This window comes from Nicotiana tabacum, chromosome 10, assembly GCF_000715075.1.
Source record: "Nicotiana tabacum cultivar K326 chromosome 10, ASM71507v2, whole genome shotgun sequence".
In the NCBI taxonomy this organism is placed as follows: Eukaryota; Viridiplantae; Streptophyta; class Magnoliopsida; order Solanales; family Solanaceae; genus Nicotiana; species Nicotiana tabacum.
Genome location: NC_134089.1, coordinates 41,083,680 through 41,103,877, shown reverse-complemented (window position 1 = coordinate 41,103,877; position 20,198 = coordinate 41,083,680). Strand labels below are relative to the sequence as shown.

The following is a 20,198-nucleotide window of genomic DNA, read 5'->3' as shown; positions in this document are numbered from 1 at the left end:
GTTATTATTGTTGTTGTTGTGTTACGTACTACGTGGCTGACTTTCTTCTTCTTATGTTGACAATACCAGGTACACAACTGTAATTTTGGCCTTTTGTAAGCTGAAAATGAAAAATGGAAGTTTAAATTTTTTATTTAGTTTTTTTTATTAATTGCATTTAGGTTATTTCATGTATTATTATTCTGTAAATCGCCGTTGTTTTGCATAACTAGGCATATTGTAGCGATGTATTAAATAATGCTTTTCTTTAACCTGATTATTAGGTAGTATATATTTAAGCATGTCCATTACTGTTTAAACTGTCAAATAATTAAAATAGAAGAAAATAACGTAAAAATGGCTTTATTAAATCAGTTTGGCAAAATTGATTAAGTTCCTTATTCATAAGGGTTTTAGTATCGCCAACGTTAAGTTAATCGGAATCATGTAGCTAAATTCAGTTAAAACATGAATTAATTTTGCGAATCAAATATTAGGACAGGATTTGAATTAAAACAAGGTTAGTTAAGGTTAAATTATTTAATTTTTAGAAATACGGTTTAGTAATCAAGATTATTTCTAATTTTCAGTATTTGTAAATAATTAATTTCAATAGCTCAAGTCATCTAACAATATGATTTTTAATCCGACTATGGGATAATTAGTTTTTTAAAAAAAAAAAATTATTTGACAATTCCATGTTGTATTTATAATTATAATTTTTATTACTTTCTGTTAATATTTGTTTTTCTCTTCTATTTAATATGTTATTTTTAAGAATGTAGAGATTGATTTTATATTTATAGACAAACTTAGTAATAATAAAAATGTAGTCATTAAAGGATATTCTTAAAATAAGGAAGGATTTCGCTAAAAATAAATAGATGTAAACAATACAAAAATTTGCAGGATTCTCCAATCTCATTTATTTATTTAATTATTTTAAAAAAAATACTTAGAATTTGGGATGGACTGTTTAGTGAATTTCACTTCCTTCCCCAAAGATAATAACGCGCTAGACTCTTTAGGCGCGATTTAATTAATTTTACCTTCTTAAACTCGGATGCGCATTTCATGCGACCCAAATCTAAATCCTAAAACATTGAATAAAAATGTGTTCCGGATTGCGGGTGCATTTCATGTGACGTAATCCAAAGACATGTTTTAAACGATGTTCATATTTTTTTTAAAAAAAAATATATAATAATAAAAGCGGTAAAGAGTTAAAACTTGCACATAAGTTTATATTTGTATAAATATCAGATAATCAAGCCGAAGATGACAGTTGAGCGACCGTGCTAGAACCACGGAATTCGGGAATGCCTAACACCTTCTCCCGGGTTAACAGAATTCCTTATCCGGATTTCTGGTACGCAGACTGTAATATGGAGTCATTCTTTTCCTCGATTCGGGATTAAAATTGGTGACTTGGGACACCCTAAATCTCCCAAGTGGCGACTCTGAAATAAATAAATAAATAAATCCCGTTTCGATTGTCCTTTAATTGGAAAAAACTCCTTGTCCCCTCGCGGGAGGACAAGCAAAGGTTTAAGTTTGGGGGAGTTGATAAGTTAGGATTTTAACATGTTTTATGCCCCTACTTGCCTATGCTTTGATCATATATTGTTACAAAATTGTCCTAAAAGGCTCACAAGTTGTGCTTGATTGTAGGTTTGATCGACAAAGTGATGAAATGTCAAAGATCGGCTCAAAAAGGAGTGAAACCTGCTCAAGTATCAAAGACCAAGGAATTTAAGAAAAGAAGGCCTAGTGTGGACCGCGCAAAATGGAATGCGGCCGCACTAGGTGGTTCAGAGAGTTGGTTAATCAGGCTAGAAGAAGCGCGGTCGCGGTACACATCTCGCGGTCCGCGGTGAAAGCTCCGCGGCCGCACTACTCTTTTGTGCGGTCTGCGATCATGAGATTCAGAGAGATGAAGTTTTCAAAGCCAGTGCCATGCGGTCTGCGGTCATGATTGCGCGGACCGCACCAGCTCCCTCCGCGGCCGCGGTTCATTCTACGTAGTCCGCTGAGTCCAAGTTCAGAGAAGCAAAAGTGAGCCCAGTGCGGCCGCGGTCCATTTAATGCGGACCGCACTGACCCCGCAGGGGTATTTTTGTCCAGTTTTTCCAACCTAGTATAAATAGAACATTGTACCATTTTTTAGGTAATCAGATACATCAGTTGAGAGTTTCGCTCGTAAGACGAACTTTGTAGACATTTTTGGCACTTTTGCTTTACATTTATAACAGATTCTTGTAGATTAATTTAGCAATTAATTAATATGATTAGTTCTTCATCTATTTCTTTAATTTCTTTATCTAGCATGAGTAGCTAAACCCATTAGCTAGGGTTGTGGCTCAACCCTAGTGTGAGTAATTGATGGGTGTTGCCATCTAGTGTGAGATTGACTATGGTTGTTTGCTTTTTGGGTTGATTTTATGTGTTAATCTAGAATTGGTGGTTGCAAACACTGATTCAAGCTTTGTGGGTTTAACTCTTCTTGAGAAAGAGAGTCTATGACCCCAAAATTGACCCAACAAGGAATTGGGATGGACTCATGAGAAATGATAGTCCCAATTAACGGGTTAAACCTCGAGAGAGTAATTACCCTACTTGAACCCTAGTTGCTTGGTCTAATTTGCCTACCCATTTGGTCTCGAGAGAGTCAATTGGGAAAAATCACTCTCTCTACCGAGAGGTGTGAGAATGGGTAAAATTGTGTAACAGTTATAACATAAGCCCCAACTATGTCAATCGAACCTTAGTAATATATACCTGTTAATTAGCCACCTAGGTAGTGTCACGATCCTAGTGCCCTTCTTCCCATTAGATACAACTTAACAATATTCTCGTAGCATAATTTATTGTTAATCAGTAGTTTTATAAAAATAGTTATAATTTGAAAACCCGACATTATGAGTACAAACACATCTCTAGGATAGACAGACAATCCAACTCCACTACTAGCTCCCTGAGGAAATCGATCCTGACCCTTATATCGGGTAAAAGCTATTGCGACCCGCTTTTCCTACCTTAGTGTAACGTCGAGTTGGTAGCGATCACTTTTTGGCGCCGTTGCCGGGGAGCTTACGGTGTTGACTATCTAATTATTTAGTTTTGTGTTGTGTTTCTCTTTCCTTCTTGTTTACTAATTTTTTTGTGTCGATCAATCAGGTACAAATGGCTCTTAATGCAAATGACCCTCTCGACAATGTGATAGCGGGGGAGGAGGTAGAGGATCTAGAACAAGATGAGGTCTTACCTCAAGTTCCACGGAGAGGCCGAAATGCCAATGTAAATGCAAATGAGAACAACAATATTCCATGCCCTCCTCCGGCACCGCCGAGAGTGGCTCCCAGAGTTTTACCAAATTAAGGGTACACCAGTGCTATTGTTCCTCCCCGAATCCAGGCGGGGAATTATCAAATCACAAATGTTATGTTGACCTTGCTCGAGCAAAGAGGGTATTTCACGAGTGCCTCCGATCAAAATGCCTACAAGCACTTGAAGAGGTAGCAAGCAGACAAACGTGTCCGAGGATACGTTGAGATTGAGGCTTTTCCCGTTCTCTCTTCGGGGTAAAGCATTGGATTGGTTAGAAAGGCTCCCCAATCATTCTATTACAACATGGGATGAATTGGAGGATAAATTTATTGCCAAGTTCTTTTCTCCAAGTCATATGGCGGCTCTTCGGGATGAATTCTAGCCTTCAAGCAAGAGCCAATGGAACCTTTGCACGAGATATGGGAAAGATATAGAACAATGGTGAAAGAGTGCCCTAATAACGACATGACCGAGGCTATGATTCAATAAACCTTTTATCGGGGCATCAACACCACGAATCAATGCATTGTGAACCAATTGGCGGAGGAAACTTTATGAAACTTTCTTACCAAGAGGCATGTGATGTACTTGATGAAATGGCCGACACCTCTTCGGCATGGCAAAGCCGAGCAAATGTGCCCCAAGGTGACCCCATGGTCATCCATTTGCACAACGAATTGCACGATCACGACCAAACTATTGTCGAGATTACAACAACTATGAATCAATTAGCAAAGGCGCAATTGCAACAAGTCCAAAACCCGCGCCACGTCAATGCAATGGAAGGTGTTTCCATGTTGAAAATGAGGCAAAGAGGACAACAACCTCAAGGTAATTGTGAACAATATGACAACAACAATGATGGTGGTGGTTATTCAAATGAGTGCTATGATGATCAAAGCGAAGAGGTCCAATATGTCAATAACTACCAAGGGAATAGAGGCAGCTCTTCGAATCAACAATGACATCTTCAAGGAAATTGGGGTAATCAACAACAAAGCGGAGGTAATTGGAATAAAAATAATCAACAACAAGGTGGTGACAATTGGAATAATAGCAACCAAAACAACAATTGGGGTAACCAAAGCAACCAAGGGAATTGGAATGGGAACAACAATAATTGGAGAAACAACAACAATCAAGGAGGGTGGAACAATAGCGGGAACCAAGGCAACCGGGGGCAAGGCTTTCAAAGGCCCCCCATGTACCAATAACCGAACAATCCACCCCCATTTCCTTCTCAAGGTCCGAATTCTTCCGGAAGTGATTGTAGACATGTGATTTTTGACCCTCCCCAAGATTTTTTATATTTTAGCATGTAAATATTTAATTTAGGCCTAATATAGCTATTTCAACTCATTTTTACTTTTTTACTTTATTTTATTATAAGAAAAATAAAAATTACAAAAAATATTTTAGTTTATGTGTTTTTCATAAAAAAATTTAAAAAAATATAATACAAAAAATAGTACCTTATTTTTATCTTTATATAATTTCAAAAACACAAAAAATAGTTTCATGTTTAGTTTAATTAATTAGGATTAGCTTTGGCATTGTGTAGTATTTCAAATCATAAAAATATATATAAAAAATATATATTGCATCTGCATTTAGGATTTTATTTTACATTTTTAGATTAATTAAGTAAGTTGTTGTTTGACAAAATAGAAAAAATCATAAAAAATAGTTATGTTGTATTTTACTCTTTAATTTTTGAATTTTGGCAATTTTCTTTTAATTTGATATTTAATTAGTTGGGATAATTATTATTTTGAGTAGTTAATCTAATTTGGTAGGCTGAATCTTGGGTCAATTTAATCCATTTGATTTTTGAAGTAATTAACATGGGGTTTTAAGGGTAGTCTAGGGATTGTTTAAATTGGGAAGTCTTATCTAACTAATTAGGAAGCTTCTAAAGTGGTGGGGTTTGAATAAAGTAAAGAAAAGAATATGAGTGGAGAACACACTCACAGAAGGGAACAATAAATCTGGGGGGGCTGTAAAGCAAAAAGGGGAGCAGACAAAAAAACGACCCTGCCCCCCTTTGGATCGTGGTTTTCACGAGACCATCCCCGGGGCCTCCAAACCAACATCTTATTGGATTAACCCCGAACGACCCCTGCGGCTTCACCATTTTTTTGAGCAGCTTGAGACCTCACCCCAACGACCTTCCTCTCTAAAACAAAGCCAGCAGCAGCCGGCGTTCACCAGTTCCGCCATGAACGACCAACCCCAAGAGAAAAGCTAGCCGCTCACACTTCAGCTTCCTCACTTGAGTTGTTGCTTCGCCGGAATTGACCACCGGCGAGTGGCGACGCCACTAGCAACGGATCTGGCCAGAAACCCCAAAACACAACCGCGATTCAGTCACTCGTATAAAAACGAAAAATATTCTGGTTTTCTTCTTCCATTTTTCGGACATCCGTCTCAAAATCCAGAGGTGTTGTCCTCTAATTCTCATTCCAGAATGAAGGTCATTTGATGTCGTGTATGGATTCAACATTTCTTGTACCGATTCGAGGATTCTGTCAAGGTCCGTGTTCGCGAGTCCTGTCCGAGCTGAGTTCCGATCATGGTTGTGGTTTGTTTCCATCCGGGTAATTGCTGGAATTTTTATTAACTGAAGGCAACTTGAGGTTCAATTCTTTCCTATCTCCTTTTAATTTCATTTACATGTTTTGGATGATATGAATTTGGAGTTTTGCACTATTTGGTGTGGATTGATTGAATATCTTCACACTTTGAATTTGATTAAATTAGATTTGGTTTCCTATTCAATAGTTCAGTTGAATTTGATTAAATTGGCGTGGGTGGTGTCCCGTAGAATCTAAATTGGAGTCATTTTTATGGTTTGTGTTTAAGATGGAGGATTTGTATAATTATCTTACAGTTTTAGCCATATTCGTAATTTGACTGTTGCTTCTCAATGTTAGACTCGTCACTTCATTATTGTGTCCATTTGACAGACTTGATGTGTTCCTTTGAATGTGGGTATGTAAGAAATTGATTTGGATGGTAGTTCATTACTGTTATAGTTTTTTTTTTAATTAGCAAATGTGGTGGTAGCCTGTTTTGAGTTCTTCGAATTGGTTGGTTATGGTGGCAGCAAACGTTTTGAGTTCATTTGGGATGGTTATGTCCGTTTCTTGGTTGATTTGATTTCTTGGTTGCAAAGGCAGAGGGTTTTATGTATATAACCCAAAGTCAAAAATTGGATAAATTACCCAATATTCCTACTAGTTCTCGTGCTGCCTTGGTCGTTTCTGCGTTTGGGTCTATAAAGGAAAAGAATGAGTATGTACTTTGGAATGATTTGTTAATGTTAAGTTTAGGAATTCCGTAACTAATTGGTAATTGAATTATTTTTTTTATTTGGGTTATACACTAACATTTCAAGTGGTGGCTGGAATCTTAATTGGTTTATCTTACCTGATTTTGTTGCGTGACCCTCATTTAATTATTTCTTTTAAATCCTTAGAATTCGAGGCGTGTCATTTAGCAAATTTTCTATGGCCCTCGCAAAGTTAAAAACGTGTAGTTGCTTTAGATGCGTAAGTTAAAATTACCTTCCTAAACTCGGGTGCGCATTTATGTGACCCAAATCCAAATCTCAACAACGTTAGATAAAATATATTGTGGATCGCGGGTGCATTTATGTAGCGTGGCTTACGACGTGTTTTAAATAACTTTGAATTTTTCCCGAAATATTAAAAGCGACTAAAATAATAATACCTTTTTGCTTTTGCTTTTGCTTTAACTTTAACTTTAGCTTTAGTTTTTGCTTTAACTTAAACAAATGTACAGCATGTGCCGATTGTTCTTTTGGAGTATATTTAAGTTTGTTGTCATATGGTTGAAGCTCATGAATCCAAATCTCAACGATGTTAAAATATGTCAAAATCATGGGTGCATTTATGTGACGTGGTTCAGAACTTTCTTTAATAACGTTGCAATTTTCTTTAAAAAATGAATAAAAATGGTTTAAGTTAAAATTTGCACATAAGTTTAAACATGTACTAAAATCAAATAATATGCCAATTATAACAGTTGAGCGACCGTGCTAGAACCACGGAACTCGGGAATGCCTAACACTTTCTCTCGGGTTAACAGAATTCCTTACCCGAATTTCTGTGTTCGCGGACTGTAAACAGAGTCAATCTTTTCCTCAATCCGGGATTTGAACCGGTGACTTGGGACACCATAAATTATCCCAAGTGGCGACTCTGAATTTTTAATAATAAATGAATCCCGTTTCGATTGTCCTTTAATTGGAAAAATTCCCTTATACACCCTTCCCCGGGGGTGTAGTGAAAAAGGAGGTGTGACAGTGATATAGGGAGAATTGAAAGCATGTTCGAGCAAATGATGAAAAAGAACCAAGATTCCGATGCCCAATTAGCTTCTCATAATACATCTATCCGGAACTTGGAGGTGCAATTAGGTCAAATCTCTCAAACGTTGAATACTCGTCCCAAGGGTGTGCTACCAAGTGATATGGTAGTGAACCCGAAGGGTGGGAATAATAATGTATGATGGCGGTTACAACAAGAAGTGGGAGAGATGGTGATGTGAATGCCTCAAAGCAAAAGAAAGTTATGGAAGAAGATGCTGAGTTGCGGGATGATGATGTACCTTTGATTGTTGAAGATGTGGTTAATCAAAATGTGAACAATGATGTGCGGATTGATATTAAAAATGAAGCCGAGGTAGAGACTTAAGATGTCGTGAACCCGTCTAGGGAACACATGATTGACATGCCCGAGCCGGTTGTACAAAAGGGCAAGGCACCTTTGCCAAGGCCACCTCCACCCTATCCTCAACGGTTAGCAAAGCAAAAGAGTGACAATCAATTCAAAAAGTTCATTGACACGATGAAGAGCCTCACAATCAATGTGCCTTTGGTGGAGGCACTTGAGCAAATGCCGGGGTACAGTTCATGAAAGATTTGGTAACAAATAAGAGGTCGATGGAGTGTGAAACAATTAAAATGACTCATCAAGTGAGTGTCATAGTGCATTCAATGTCACCCAAGCTTGAGGACCCCGGAGCTTTTACTATCCCTTTGTGACTTGGGGGCTAGCATAAATTTGATGTCGTACTCGGTCTTCAAGACTTTGGGAATTGGACAACCTCGACCTACCTCAATGAGACTTCAAATGGCGAATCAATCGATGAAGCGACCTTTGGGCATAATCGATGATGTACTTGTCCGGGTGGATAAGTTTATATTGCCGGCCGACTTTTGTCATATTGGATTGTGAGGTGGAATTTGAAGTGCCGATTATTCTTGGTAGACCTTTCTTAGCTACAGGGAAGGCACTGGTTGATGTTGAAACGGATGAGTTGACTTTCCGAGTGGGGGATGAGAAGGTGGTATTCCATGTTTGCAAATCAATGAGACAACCCAATAGCACGGAGGTGTGTTCATTTGTGGACATCGTCACAGCTGTGATAGTGGATGACACAAGTTCCATGATCCATGTTGAAGATCCCCTTGAGGCCGTGCTTCTTAATATGGATGTCAATGATGATGCTAGTAGAATGGAGTGCGTGAATGCATTGCATAGTATGGGTTCATATTCATATGAGCCTAGGAGGTTATCTTTGGATCTTGAAAACCGCAAAACTCCACCAACAAAGCCATCGATTGAGGAGCCACCGATGTTGGAGTTGAAGTCACTTCCTCCACACCTCAGGTATGAATTCTTGGGTTCAAATTCTACTTTACATGCTATTCTTTCTTCTTGACTTACTAACATGCAGGTTGAGGCCACCTTGGCGGTTCTTCAAAAGCGGAAAAGGGCAATCAGATGGACTCTAGTTGATATTTGGGGAATAAGCCCCGCATTTTGCATGCACAAAATTATCTTGAAGGAGGATGCAAAGCCTTCCTTGGAGCATCAAAGAAGACTAAATGAGGCGATACAAGAGGTAGTGAAGAAAGAGGTTATCAAGTGGTTAGATGTTGGGGTGATTTATCCTATTTCTGACAGTTCGTGAACTTCTCCTGGGCAATGTGTGCCGAAGAAGGGTGGTATGACCGTGGTGACCAATGACAACAATGAGCTCATTCCCACTAGAACGGGCACCAGGTGGAGAGTTTGTATGGATTACCGAAAGCTGAACAAGGTGACTAGAAAAGATCATTTTCCATTGCCATTCCTTGACCAAATGATTGATTGTCTTGCGGGCTGGGCTTTCTATTGTTTTCTGGATGGTTACTCGGGGTACAATCAAATTCTAATTGTCCCGGAGGACCAAGAGAAGACCACCTTTACATGTCCTTATGGCACATTCGCTTTCTCTAGTATGCCATTTGGATTGTGTAATGCTCCAGCGACCTTCCAACGTTGCATGATGGCTATTTTCACCGACATGGTGGAGGATATCTTGGAGGTCTTCCTGGATGATTTCAGCGTGGTTGGGGATTCTTTTGAGGAGTGGTTGGTAAACTTGGATAGAGTGTTGGCCCGATGTGAAGACACCAACCTTGTTCTCAATTGGGAAAAATGACATTTCATGGTTGAAGAGGGTATAATGTTGGGTCACAAGATCTCGAAGCGAGGAATTGAAGTTGATAAGGCCAAGATTGAGGTTATTTCGAGTCTCCCTCCCCCTACTTCTGTCAAAGAAGTGAGGAGTTTCCTTGGGCATGCGGGTTTCTACCGGAGGTTCATAAAAGATTTTTCTAAAGTGGTACATCCGTTGTGCAAGTTGCTAGAGAAAGATGCAAAATTCTTGTTCGATGAGAGTTGTATGCAAGCATTCGAGCTTCTCAAGCTCAAGTTGACTTCTACCCCTATCATTACCGCACCAAATTGGAGCTTGCCTTTCGAGCTCATGTGTGATGCTAGTGACATTGCGGTTGGGGCTGTTTTGGGCCAAAGAATCAACATGATGTTTCATCTGGTGTACTACGCAAGCAAAACCATGAATGAGGCTCAAAGAAACTATACAGTCACCGAGAAAGAATTGTTGGTTATTGTGTTTTCTATGGAAAAGTTTCGACCTTACCTTATGGGGGCCAAAGTTATAGTGCAAACCGATCACGCCGCCCTTAGGTATTTGATGACCAAGAAAGACTCCAAGGAGAGATTGATGAGATGAGTGTTACTTTTTCAAGAGTTTGATCTAGAAATTGTTGACCGGAAGGGTAGTGAGAATCAAGTGGCGGACCACTTGTCCCATTTGGAGGAGGAGGGGAGGCCTTGTGACGGCCTTGAGATCAATGATTCATTTCCCGACGAACAACTCCTTGTGGTGTCAATGAAGGATATGCCATGGTTTGCCGATGTTGCCAATTACCTTGTGACCGGAATAATCCCGTGTGAGCTCTCTTTTAACCAAAAGAAGAAGCTCAAGTGGGATAGTTTGGATTTCTATTGGGATGAGACATACTTGTTCAAGATTTGCACAGATGGTGTGATTCGTAGATGTGTCCCGGAGGAAGAACAATTGAGTATCCTAGAGGCTTGCCATTCTCCACCCTATGGTGGCCATCATGGCGGGGCGAGAACGGCTTCTAAAGTGCTTAGTTGCGGATATTATTGGCCCACCTTGTTCAAAGATGCGGGCGACTTGGTGAAGAGATGTGATGAGTGCCAAAGAGCCGGCGAAATTTCTAAAAAGGATAAGATGCCCCTCAATACAATTCTCGAAGTGGATATTTTTTATGTTTGGGGCATCGACTTCATGGGTCCTTTTGTGAGCTCTTGTGGGAACACTTACATTCTCGTGGCGGTGGACTATGTCTCCAAATGGGTTGAAGACGTGGCTTTGCCCAACAATGAAGCTCGGATTGTTGTGGCATTTTTGAAAAAGAGTCTCTTCACAAGGTTTGGCACTCCTCGTGCAATCATTAGTGATGGGGGGTCTCACTTTTGCAACAAGGCTTTTGACACGTTGCTTTCTAAGTACAGTGTCAATCATAAGGTTTCGACCCCCTATCATCCTCAAGCTAGTGGCCAAGTGAAAGTCTCCAACAGAGAAATTAAGAGTATCTTGTCTAAAACTATCAATGCTAATAGGACCGATTGGTCAAAAAAGTTGGATGACGCACTTTGGGCTTATCGGATAGCTTACAAAACTCCGTTTGGTATGTCACCGTATCGGTTGGTGTTTGGGAAATCTTGTAATCTTCCGGTGGAATTAGAGCACAAGTCTATATGGGCTTTGAGGAAGTTGAACTTAGAATGGGATGTTGCGGCAAATTTGCGGGTTGAACAACTTAATGAGCTTGATGAGTTTAGATTCCATGCCTACTCCAACTCGTCCTTGTACAAGGACAAAATGAAGTACCTTCACGATAAATACGCTCGGGGTAAGGAGTTCAAGGTTGGAGATATGGTTCTCTTGTTCAATTCCCGGTTACGTCTGTTTCCCGGTAAGCTCAAGTCAAAGTGGAGTGGGCCGTTTGAAGTTGTGTTCGTGACCCCATTTGGTGCTCTTGATCTAAGGAACAAGAATGGTGAAGTATTTAGAGTCAATGGACATCGGTTCAAGCATTATCTTGGGAAATTTGATGATGGCCACGTGGTGGCACTTCTCCATCTAAAGTGATGTGCTGGTAACATGCATTGTGCCTCGACGTTAAATCAGGTGCTGCTTGGGAGGTAACCCATGTCTTTTTCTTGTTGTTGTTTTCTGTGTTTTCTTGGTAGTGTAAGTTTGATTTTTGAGCTAACTGATTGTGAGATGTTGTAGGGATTGAGTTTATCCAGTGCAAAATAGTTTGAAAAAAGTTGAACAGTCTCTGAAGATTGCCAGTGCGACCGCGGTTGCTTTTGTGCGGCCCGCACTGGTGATGGTGAAAAGTGGTGCTCTCTGAAGTTTGCCACCGCGGCCGCATTCCATTTAGTGCGGTCCGCGGTGGACCTCCACGACCGCGGTCTATTTTGTGCGGTCCGCGGAGGTTGCCTACTCAAGCTTCAATTGCACAAACCCAGCGCGATCCGCGGTCGATTCTGTGCGGCCGCGCTGGTAGGTAAGGCTGGGGACCTCACCTTTTTCTATAAATAGAGCCCAAGGGTCACAACTTACACTTTTTGAAATTTTAACACTCAAACCCCTAAAAGCTACTGTTCACTCTCTCTTCTAATAGTAATTCTTGCTTAGCCTGATTAATTGCATCTCATCATCACAATCTGGTAACATTTCATCATCTTTATTTGTTTTATATTATAATTTCATTTGTTTTTCATACCCAGTAGTTAGAGTCTCTTCTTCTTCCCATTTTTATTTCATTTGTTAGATGAGGAAAGTGTGATGGTTGGATATTGTGTGTTTAGAGACCTTTGTGAACTGGGTAAAATGAGTAGAGATAAGTTAGGTGGAAAACTTGAACAAAAATAGCAAAAACTTAGACCCTCACTTAGTGCCTGTTCAGAGTACTCTCCGCGACTCGCGGTCGCCTTTGTGCGGTCCGCGGTGCCCTGACGCAGTCTGCATTACCATTTTGCGTGGACCGCGGTGTTCAAGTGACTGGAAGTGAACCTGTGCCTAGCGCGGCCGCATTGCACTTTGTGCGGTCTGCGCTGGCACACCGCGGCCGCAATCCCACTTTGCGCGGACCGCGGTGGGATGATTTAGAGAGGTGATTTTTGGACTTTGCCCCAATACGGACCGCGATCACCTTTGCGCGGTCCGCGGTGCCCCTAGTGCGGCCGCACTCCTGTTTGTGCGGGCCGCGGTGCTCTATTCTGCAACTGCATATGCTGATACTAACCATGTTAGATGTGTATGCTTGTAGATAATGGTCAAACAATGAGGTGGAGGTGCCAAAAAACTCGGGCGAGCTAATTCCTCCCGGAGAAGGAAGCAAAGGATGGTAAAACTCACTCCCCATGCTAGAAAAAACATAAAAGAAATGAGGAAAGCAATCACCGCTGATAGAGCCATTGACAACTCGGGGAGTGAGTATGAGCCATCCCAGGAGATCTCTTCAGATTCAGTCCCTCTTTACATCCCGTATCCGGAGAACGCCATATATAAAGACACTTCCCCATCTTCCCCCGATGCTCGAGCTTCAATCAACATTTCTTCTGGGTCGTCTGAGGGCTCAGCAGTAGGTAGTGGGGATGAATATTCTACCTCTCCTACAGCATCACTATCTGGAGAGGGTGCTAAGGGTGATGCCGGAGATAGGGAGTTACCTGGGGGTGGTGTGCCTCAGGTTGGGGGGGGGTTGACAGGACTAGGAATCCCGCTGTTTGGGAAGATAGATTTGTCAGCCAGGTGGCGTTCCACAAGTTTAGAGAATGGTGGCCGTCACGGAAGTTGATTCTTGAGAAGAGCTTTATTGACAAAGACCTTCTACCCCTACACCCCAATGTACATAGACAGTTTCAGGCTCGAGTGGGTTGGGAGTTCTTTAAAGACAATTGTGTGAAGGCGAATGAGCATATGGTCAAGGAGTTCTATGGAAATGTGGCCCACATATTGAAGGGCACTAAGGTGACCAAAGTGAGAAACAAAAATGTGGTATTTACCAGGAAGGCCCTTAATGAATACCTGGGGTTCAATGATGAAGATAAGTCCCTTTACAATGAAAAGTTAGCAATGGGCGAGGAGGTTCATCCGTGGTTAGCTTCATACCTGGCAATCCCGGGTACGGTTCCAGAGTGGTTACAAGCAGGGGCCAAAATACTTCGGAGAACCTTCAACTTTGAGGCTAGAGGGTGGTTGACTTTTGTGTGCAGTCGGCTCGACCCCACTACCCATGATCAGACTATTCCACTTGCCCGGGCTGTTCTTATTGCTTCTATTATGGCGGGATATCCTATCAACGTGGGCAATGTAATGTCCCGCATCATTTCTGCAGTGGGGGTTGAGCATGACCGGAACTATCCTTTTCCCAGCACCCTTACTATATATTTTCGGGACTTGGAGGTGGAGAAGAGACCTTTTGACATCAAGGTCAAACCTGTGGCTCCGTTTTCATGGTAAAGTTTGAAGGGGTCAGACAACCCCAAGGACAAAAATTACAAGCCACCTGCCTCTGCCCCAATCGGCCAGTCTGAAGAGCCGGTTGCGGTAAAGGCCTTCACTGAGCCTACTTCCACAGTTGCTGAGATGCCTCCCGGACCTTCCACTACTGCTGGTCCCTCTACTTCAGCTGGCCCGAGGATTCCATCTTCCCAGGCCCATCCTATCACCGCCCACCAGCCGAGCCAGACACTTCATAGCTTGAACAACTGGATAGCGACTGCTTCATCCAAGTTGTCCACCTTAACTTCTACCATTGCGGCTCAGTCGGCACCACAGCCAGTGCAGGTGCCCCAGTCTATCAAGGATTCACTTAAGGAGATTCTTGCCAACCAATAAAAGATCCTCGATTCTCAGGCTGCCTTGGCTAAGGCAGTGGATTCACATGGCAAGGCCTTGAGGGAGCTTGCCAGGGAGCACAAGAAGTTGTGCAAAATACGGGCTTCTAAGGAGTTTGTGAAGGCGCTGAGAGAGGATGTCGACAAACTAAAGGCAGACCAGTTGACTTTAGATCTGCTATTTGAGGATCCAGCCCCAGCAACAACACCAGTAGCAGAGCCACAACAGGAGCAGACTCAGAGGCTTCCTAGGAAGAAGAGGAAGCTCCCTAGTGCTGACGAGGCGGTCATCCGGTTGGCAGACCCACAGGAGGTCTCTTCCAGTCAGCCACAGGTTGCTCTAGATATTCAGCCCGTACAGGTCCAGGCCCCAGGCCCAGCAGTTGAGCAGCAGGAGATCGGGAACCAATCTGAGGTTCCCGTACATACAGAGGACCCGGGGACCACTCATGTTCCCATCCATACAGACGAGGCTTAGGGAGCTCCTATATCATTTCCTCTTGATTTTTTATGGTTATTTGTTTAGTTGGCATTGGGGACAATGCCAGCTTTTATTTGTGGGGTGAGCCCTACTTTTTATCCGGATGATTGTATATATTAGTTGACTTAGTTTATGTTTCTGTTGATTTTTTTATTTGGTCTGTATATAACTTTACATTTAGTTACTTTTATCGCACATTTTATCTTCTCTTTGGTTTGTATATAAAGTTACATTTTTGTATATATATTCATCCCCCGTTGTATATTCTCTTCCCCTTATTGTAAATATTCATTCTATTTTCTAAGTTCGTACAAAATTTTCATTTTTAACTTAGTAGATAGGCTCGTAGCCTTTTTGTTTCGATTTTGGTGCTTTCAATAAACCCTTGGTTTTCTTAATGCCACGGTTCTTTCCAAGGGTGGAGTATTGTACGAATCGAGTGGCTCTTCCCGATGATGGATGGCATGACAACCTTGTTAAGGTTTTGAGTCTGTTTTGATTTTTCTCTTGTTTTTAGTAGTTTATAGTTAAGGGTACCTCAAGCAAAGCTTCACTTGGGCCTAATACATTTGCCTTTGATCTCATGGTCAAAGACAAGTGGTTGTGTTTAGGATAGTGAAAGTAGTGACCTTGAGACTCTTGTTTTGACCAAACAAACATCACGTGGTCTTTCGGGACTATTGTGTGCTCAATCGTGTCTAAGGTTGTTGTGGGCCCCCGACTCTATGTCTTTAGCAATCCTTGAGTGTGTGTGGTGAGAAATCGAATTGTGAGTTCAAGTCCCGAGCCAATGGTCTAGAACTTGCCCTGAATGTTTGTTGAGGCGAAATTTTGAGTGAAATTCGACTTGAGAAGTGAATATAGGCTCTCCTTGATCCAAACAATAGTCGAACAATTCCATAGCCTACCAATGATATAATCCTTAGCTAACCCTTTTGATCCTTAAACCTTTTTCTTTCAAGAACCAATGCTAGAAGCCTATACCCGTTCTAAATTATACCCTTTCTTGGCACCCAAATCGTCCCTTAAATAATGACAAAAGTCTAAGTTTGGGGGGGAGAGACAAGAAAGGAAACAAAGTGGTAAAAAGGTACAAAAGCAAAAGGAAAGGAAGGCGGTGAAAAAGAAAGAAAAGAAAAAGACAAAAAGAATGCCCAATATGCAAAGAATAAAACGGGATTCAAGAAAAACAAAAGTGAAAAAGGTGTGGAAAAAGTAGAAAAGGGAGAAATGCTTTGAATTGCATAAGAAAGAGTGACAATGTATCTCTCTAACCCCTTGAAAAGAAGTAAAATACTCAAAGAGTCAAAGAGCATTGTGCCAGAATGAATCAAAAGAAGTACTTAAGGGAAGATGAAACCCATATAGACCAACAACTTTTCCTACCCTAAACCAAAAGCCTTCACATTGACTCCACAAAAGCCCTATATGATCTTGAGTTGGATGACGCTCTCATTAGTGGATACTTACATGAGGGTCAAGCATATGGTACTTAGAGACGGACTTGTGACCTTTCCTTGAGAGAGACGAGTGACTTCTTATTAACCTTGGTTTGCATGCTTATACTCTAAAAGGTGAGGTTTGCTTAGGGAGAGTTGAGGATGTGTGAGTTTGGGTTCCACAGCGACAAAAGTAATTGAGAGAGTTCTTTGATGTAATGAGTCAATTCTTGATGCTCTTGTGTCACACTTGATCCATAGTTTTTTAAAGTTTAAATTTTGTTAATGATCCATTCATATTGAGGGCAATTGTTAGTCCCAATTGATGCTTGTTGAGGTTACTTTAGGACAGTTGGAATTTCTTGGATTTTCCTTTAAGGGGTGGGTCTTATTTTGTTTGCTTGAGGACAAGCGAAGGTTTAAGTTTGGAGGAGTTGATAAGTTAGGATTTTAACATGTTTTATGCCCCTACTTGCCTATGCTTTGATCATATATTGTTACAAAATAGTCCTAAAAGGCTCACAAGTTGTGCTTGATTGCAGGTTTGATCGACAAAGTGACGAAATGTCAAAGATCGGCTCAAAAAGAAGTGAAACCTGCTCAAGTATCAAAGACCAAGGAATTTAAGAAAAGAAGGCCTAGTGCGGACCGCGCAAAATGGAATGCGGCCGCACTAGGTGGTTCAGAGAGTTGGTGAATCAGACTAGAAGAAGCGCGGCCGCGGTACACATCTCGCGGTCCGCAGTGAAGGCTCTGCGACCGCACTACTCTTTTGTGCGGTCCGCAGTCATGAGATTCAGAGAGATGAAGTTTTCAAAGCCAGTGCCATACGGGTCGCGGTCGTGATTGCGCGGGCCGCGCCAGCTCCCTCCGCGGTCGTGGTCCGCGGAGTCCAAGTTTAGAGAAGCAAAAGTGAGCCTAGTGCGGCCGCGGTCCATTTAATGCGGCCCGCACTGACCCCGCAGTGGTATTTTTGTCCAGTTTTTCCAACCTAGTATAAATAGAACATTGTACCATTTTTTAGGCAATCAGATACATCAGTTGAGAGCTTTGCTCGTGAGACGAACTTTGTAGCCATTTTTGGCACTTTTGCTTTACATTTACAACAGATTCTTGTAGATTAATTTAACAATTAATTAATATGCTTAGTTTTTCATCTATTTCTTTAATTTCTTTATCTAGCTTGAGTAGCTAAACCCATTAGCTAGGGTTGTGGCTCAACCCTAGTGTGGGTAATTGATGGGTGTTGTCATCTAGTGTGAGCTTGACTATGGGTGTTTGCTTTTGGGTTGATTTTATGTGTTAATCTAGAATTGGTGGTTGCAAACACTGATTCAAGCTTTGTGGGTTTAACTCTTCTTGAGAAAGAGAGTCTATGACCCCAAAATTGACCCAACAAGGAATTGGGATAGACTCATGAGAAATGATAATCCCAATTAACGGGTTAAACCTCGAGAGAGTAATTACCCTACTTGAACCCTAATTGCTTGGTCGAATTTGCTTATCCATTTGGTCTTGAGAGAGTCAATTGGGCAAAATCACTCTCTACCGAGAGGTGTGAGAGTGGGTAAAATTGTGCAACGGTTATAGCATAAGCCCCAACTATGTCAATCGAACCTTAGTAACATCTACCCGTCAATTAGCCACCTAGGTAGTGTCACGGCCTAGTGCCCTTCTTCCCATTAGATACAACTTAACAATATTCTCGTAGCATAATTTATTGTTAATCAGTAGTTTTATAAAAATAGTTATAATTCAAAAACCCAAAAATGTTTGAAGTGACATTAGGAGTACAAACACATCTCTAGGATAGACAGACAATCCAACTCCACTACTAGCTCCCTGAGAAAATCGATCCCGACCCTCATATCGGGTAAAAGCTATTGTGACCCGCTCTTCCTACCTTAGTGTAGCGTCGAGTTGGTAGCTATCACCGGCCCAGTGAAGTTCCGCAGAAGCAGACCATTTCCGCAAATGCGGTTGGCGGAGGTGCGGCCCAGAACCACAGATGCAGAAATCGCCGAAAGCAGTGCCCTTTATTTAATAACGGGAGTTTGTCATTTTGACCCATTTTAGTCAATTCTTAGGCGATTTGGGAGCTTCAAAAGGGGAGATTTCAATTTAGCTTTTTGAGGTAAATTATTTCTACTTAATGTAAGTTTAATACCTAGTTTATGGGTAGATTACAGCATGTAAATTAGTGAAAATTATGGGTTTAGAGTAAAACCTAGGGTTTTGATGAAAATGAGATTTAACCACAATATTCGTTATGGAATGAAGTAAAAATCATATATTCTTGATCTTTAGGTTATGAGTAACAACTTTCTTCGAAAATTTCTAGAATCCGAGCACGTGGGCCCGGGGGTGAATTTTAGGAACCTTGCATTTAGGGTTGGAAAATTACTTTAATAGTTAGAATATGAACTCTTGAGCATGTATTGACTAGTTCTTACCCCATTAGAATAGTTTTGGATCGTTCGGCTCCGATTTGAGGGTTTGAGCGCTCTTGAATTTGGAAGTAAGCTTTAGGACAAGGTAAGTCTCCTTTCTAACTTTGTAAGAGGGAATTAACCCCATAGGTGAATTAAATAAATGTATGTGACTATCTATGGGGGATACGATACGTACGTGGTGATGAGTGTCCGTACGTAGCTACTATTATGCTAATTGTCCGGGTAGTTTAGGACTCGTATCATGCTATACTTGCAAATGCTTGCATCCTTACTTGCTACTAAGATCACTTAGGTCATGCTAGAAATTGGTAAATAAATATAGATAGTTATACTCACTTACTTGAGAATTTGTATGAATTACTTGACTATAAATGGACAATGTGTGCTTCCTTGATAATAAATTATTATTTGAGGATCAGGCAGAGCGCCTCGGTAGTAAATAGATGCATCTATGGTTAGCGCCATTCGACCCTCTAGCAGTGCACAATTTAATATTACATCGGATCGAGTCGTACGGCCTCGACACAATGTGCGCATGTTATTTATGTGGAACTTTCCGTGATTTACACTGCTTAAATGCTTTGAAATATAACTTATTACATGATATGACTGAAATTGATATGTTATTAAGAAAGAATATCTTATTTCTCCTTGTTCTTGGACTGTCATTGTATTCATGCTATTCATGCTTAGCGTAATACTTAAACTGTATTATTATTGACCCCAGTAGGTGTCAAGTCGACCCCTCGTCACTACTTATTCGAGGTTAGACTGGATACTTGCTGGGTACATGTTGTTTATGTACTCATACTACGTTTCTGTACTTAACTGTACAGGATCTGAGGCAGGTGTATCTAGCTACCCGTCCGGCATGCATACCTGATATTTGATCAAGATCTTACAGTGAGCTGCCCCCTTCTGAGCCATTCAGCAGCATGCCGAAGTCTTTTCTTTTGTTATTATTGTCTATTCTATTTCAGGCAGTAGGATAGTTGTATTTTGAACATTCTACTAGTTGCCCTCGTACTTGTGACACTAGTTCCTGGCACATACATTGGTAGACTATTCATTTTGGGTTGTATTTCTATTATTATGAATTTGTTAATTATCGACTGTTTTGAATTCAAATTAAGTAAATGTTGGGATTGTTTATTAAAATAAATGAGAACTCACTAGTTGATTAGGGTTGGCTTGCCTA

General features: G+C 41.0%; 1 protein-coding gene across 3 annotated transcripts; it reads left to right on the top strand.

The window, feature by feature from the left end:
• Positions 1–5,261: 5,261 nt before the first annotated feature.
• Positions 5,262–20,141, top strand: LOC142164638 (uncharacterized). 3 transcript variants are annotated; one of them, XM_075222814.1, is made up of 3 exons: positions 5,949–9,002; positions 9,070–9,435; positions 17,090–17,707. In XM_075222814.1, the coding sequence occupies exons 1-2, from the start codon at positions 8,503–8,505 to the stop codon at positions 9,125–9,127; spliced, it is 558 nt and encodes a 185-aa protein (XP_075078915.1). In that variant the 5' UTR covers positions 5,949–8,502; the 3' UTR covers positions 9,128–9,435; positions 17,090–17,707. The 3 variants fall into 3 exon arrangements, 1 of the variants encoding a protein (XP_075078915.1); XR_012695465.1 differs by lacking the exons at positions 5,949–9,002; positions 9,070–9,435 and adding an exon at positions 5,262–5,942; XR_012695466.1 differs by lacking the exons at positions 5,949–9,002; positions 9,070–9,435; positions 17,090–17,707 and adding exons at positions 5,384–5,942; positions 19,837–20,141.
• Positions 20,142–20,198: the final 57 nt, after the last annotated feature.

Bases quoted from the DNA above. Each gene is read 5' to 3' on its own strand.
- LOC142164638 (XM_075222814.1), top strand. From the start codon at position 8,503: ATGATGTACTTGTCCGGGTGGATAAGTTTATATTGCCGGCCGACTTTT. The intron at 9,003-9,069 runs GTATGAATTCTT...ACTAACATGCAG, and splicing joins TCACTTCCTCCACACCTCAG to GTTGAGGCCACCTTGGCGGT.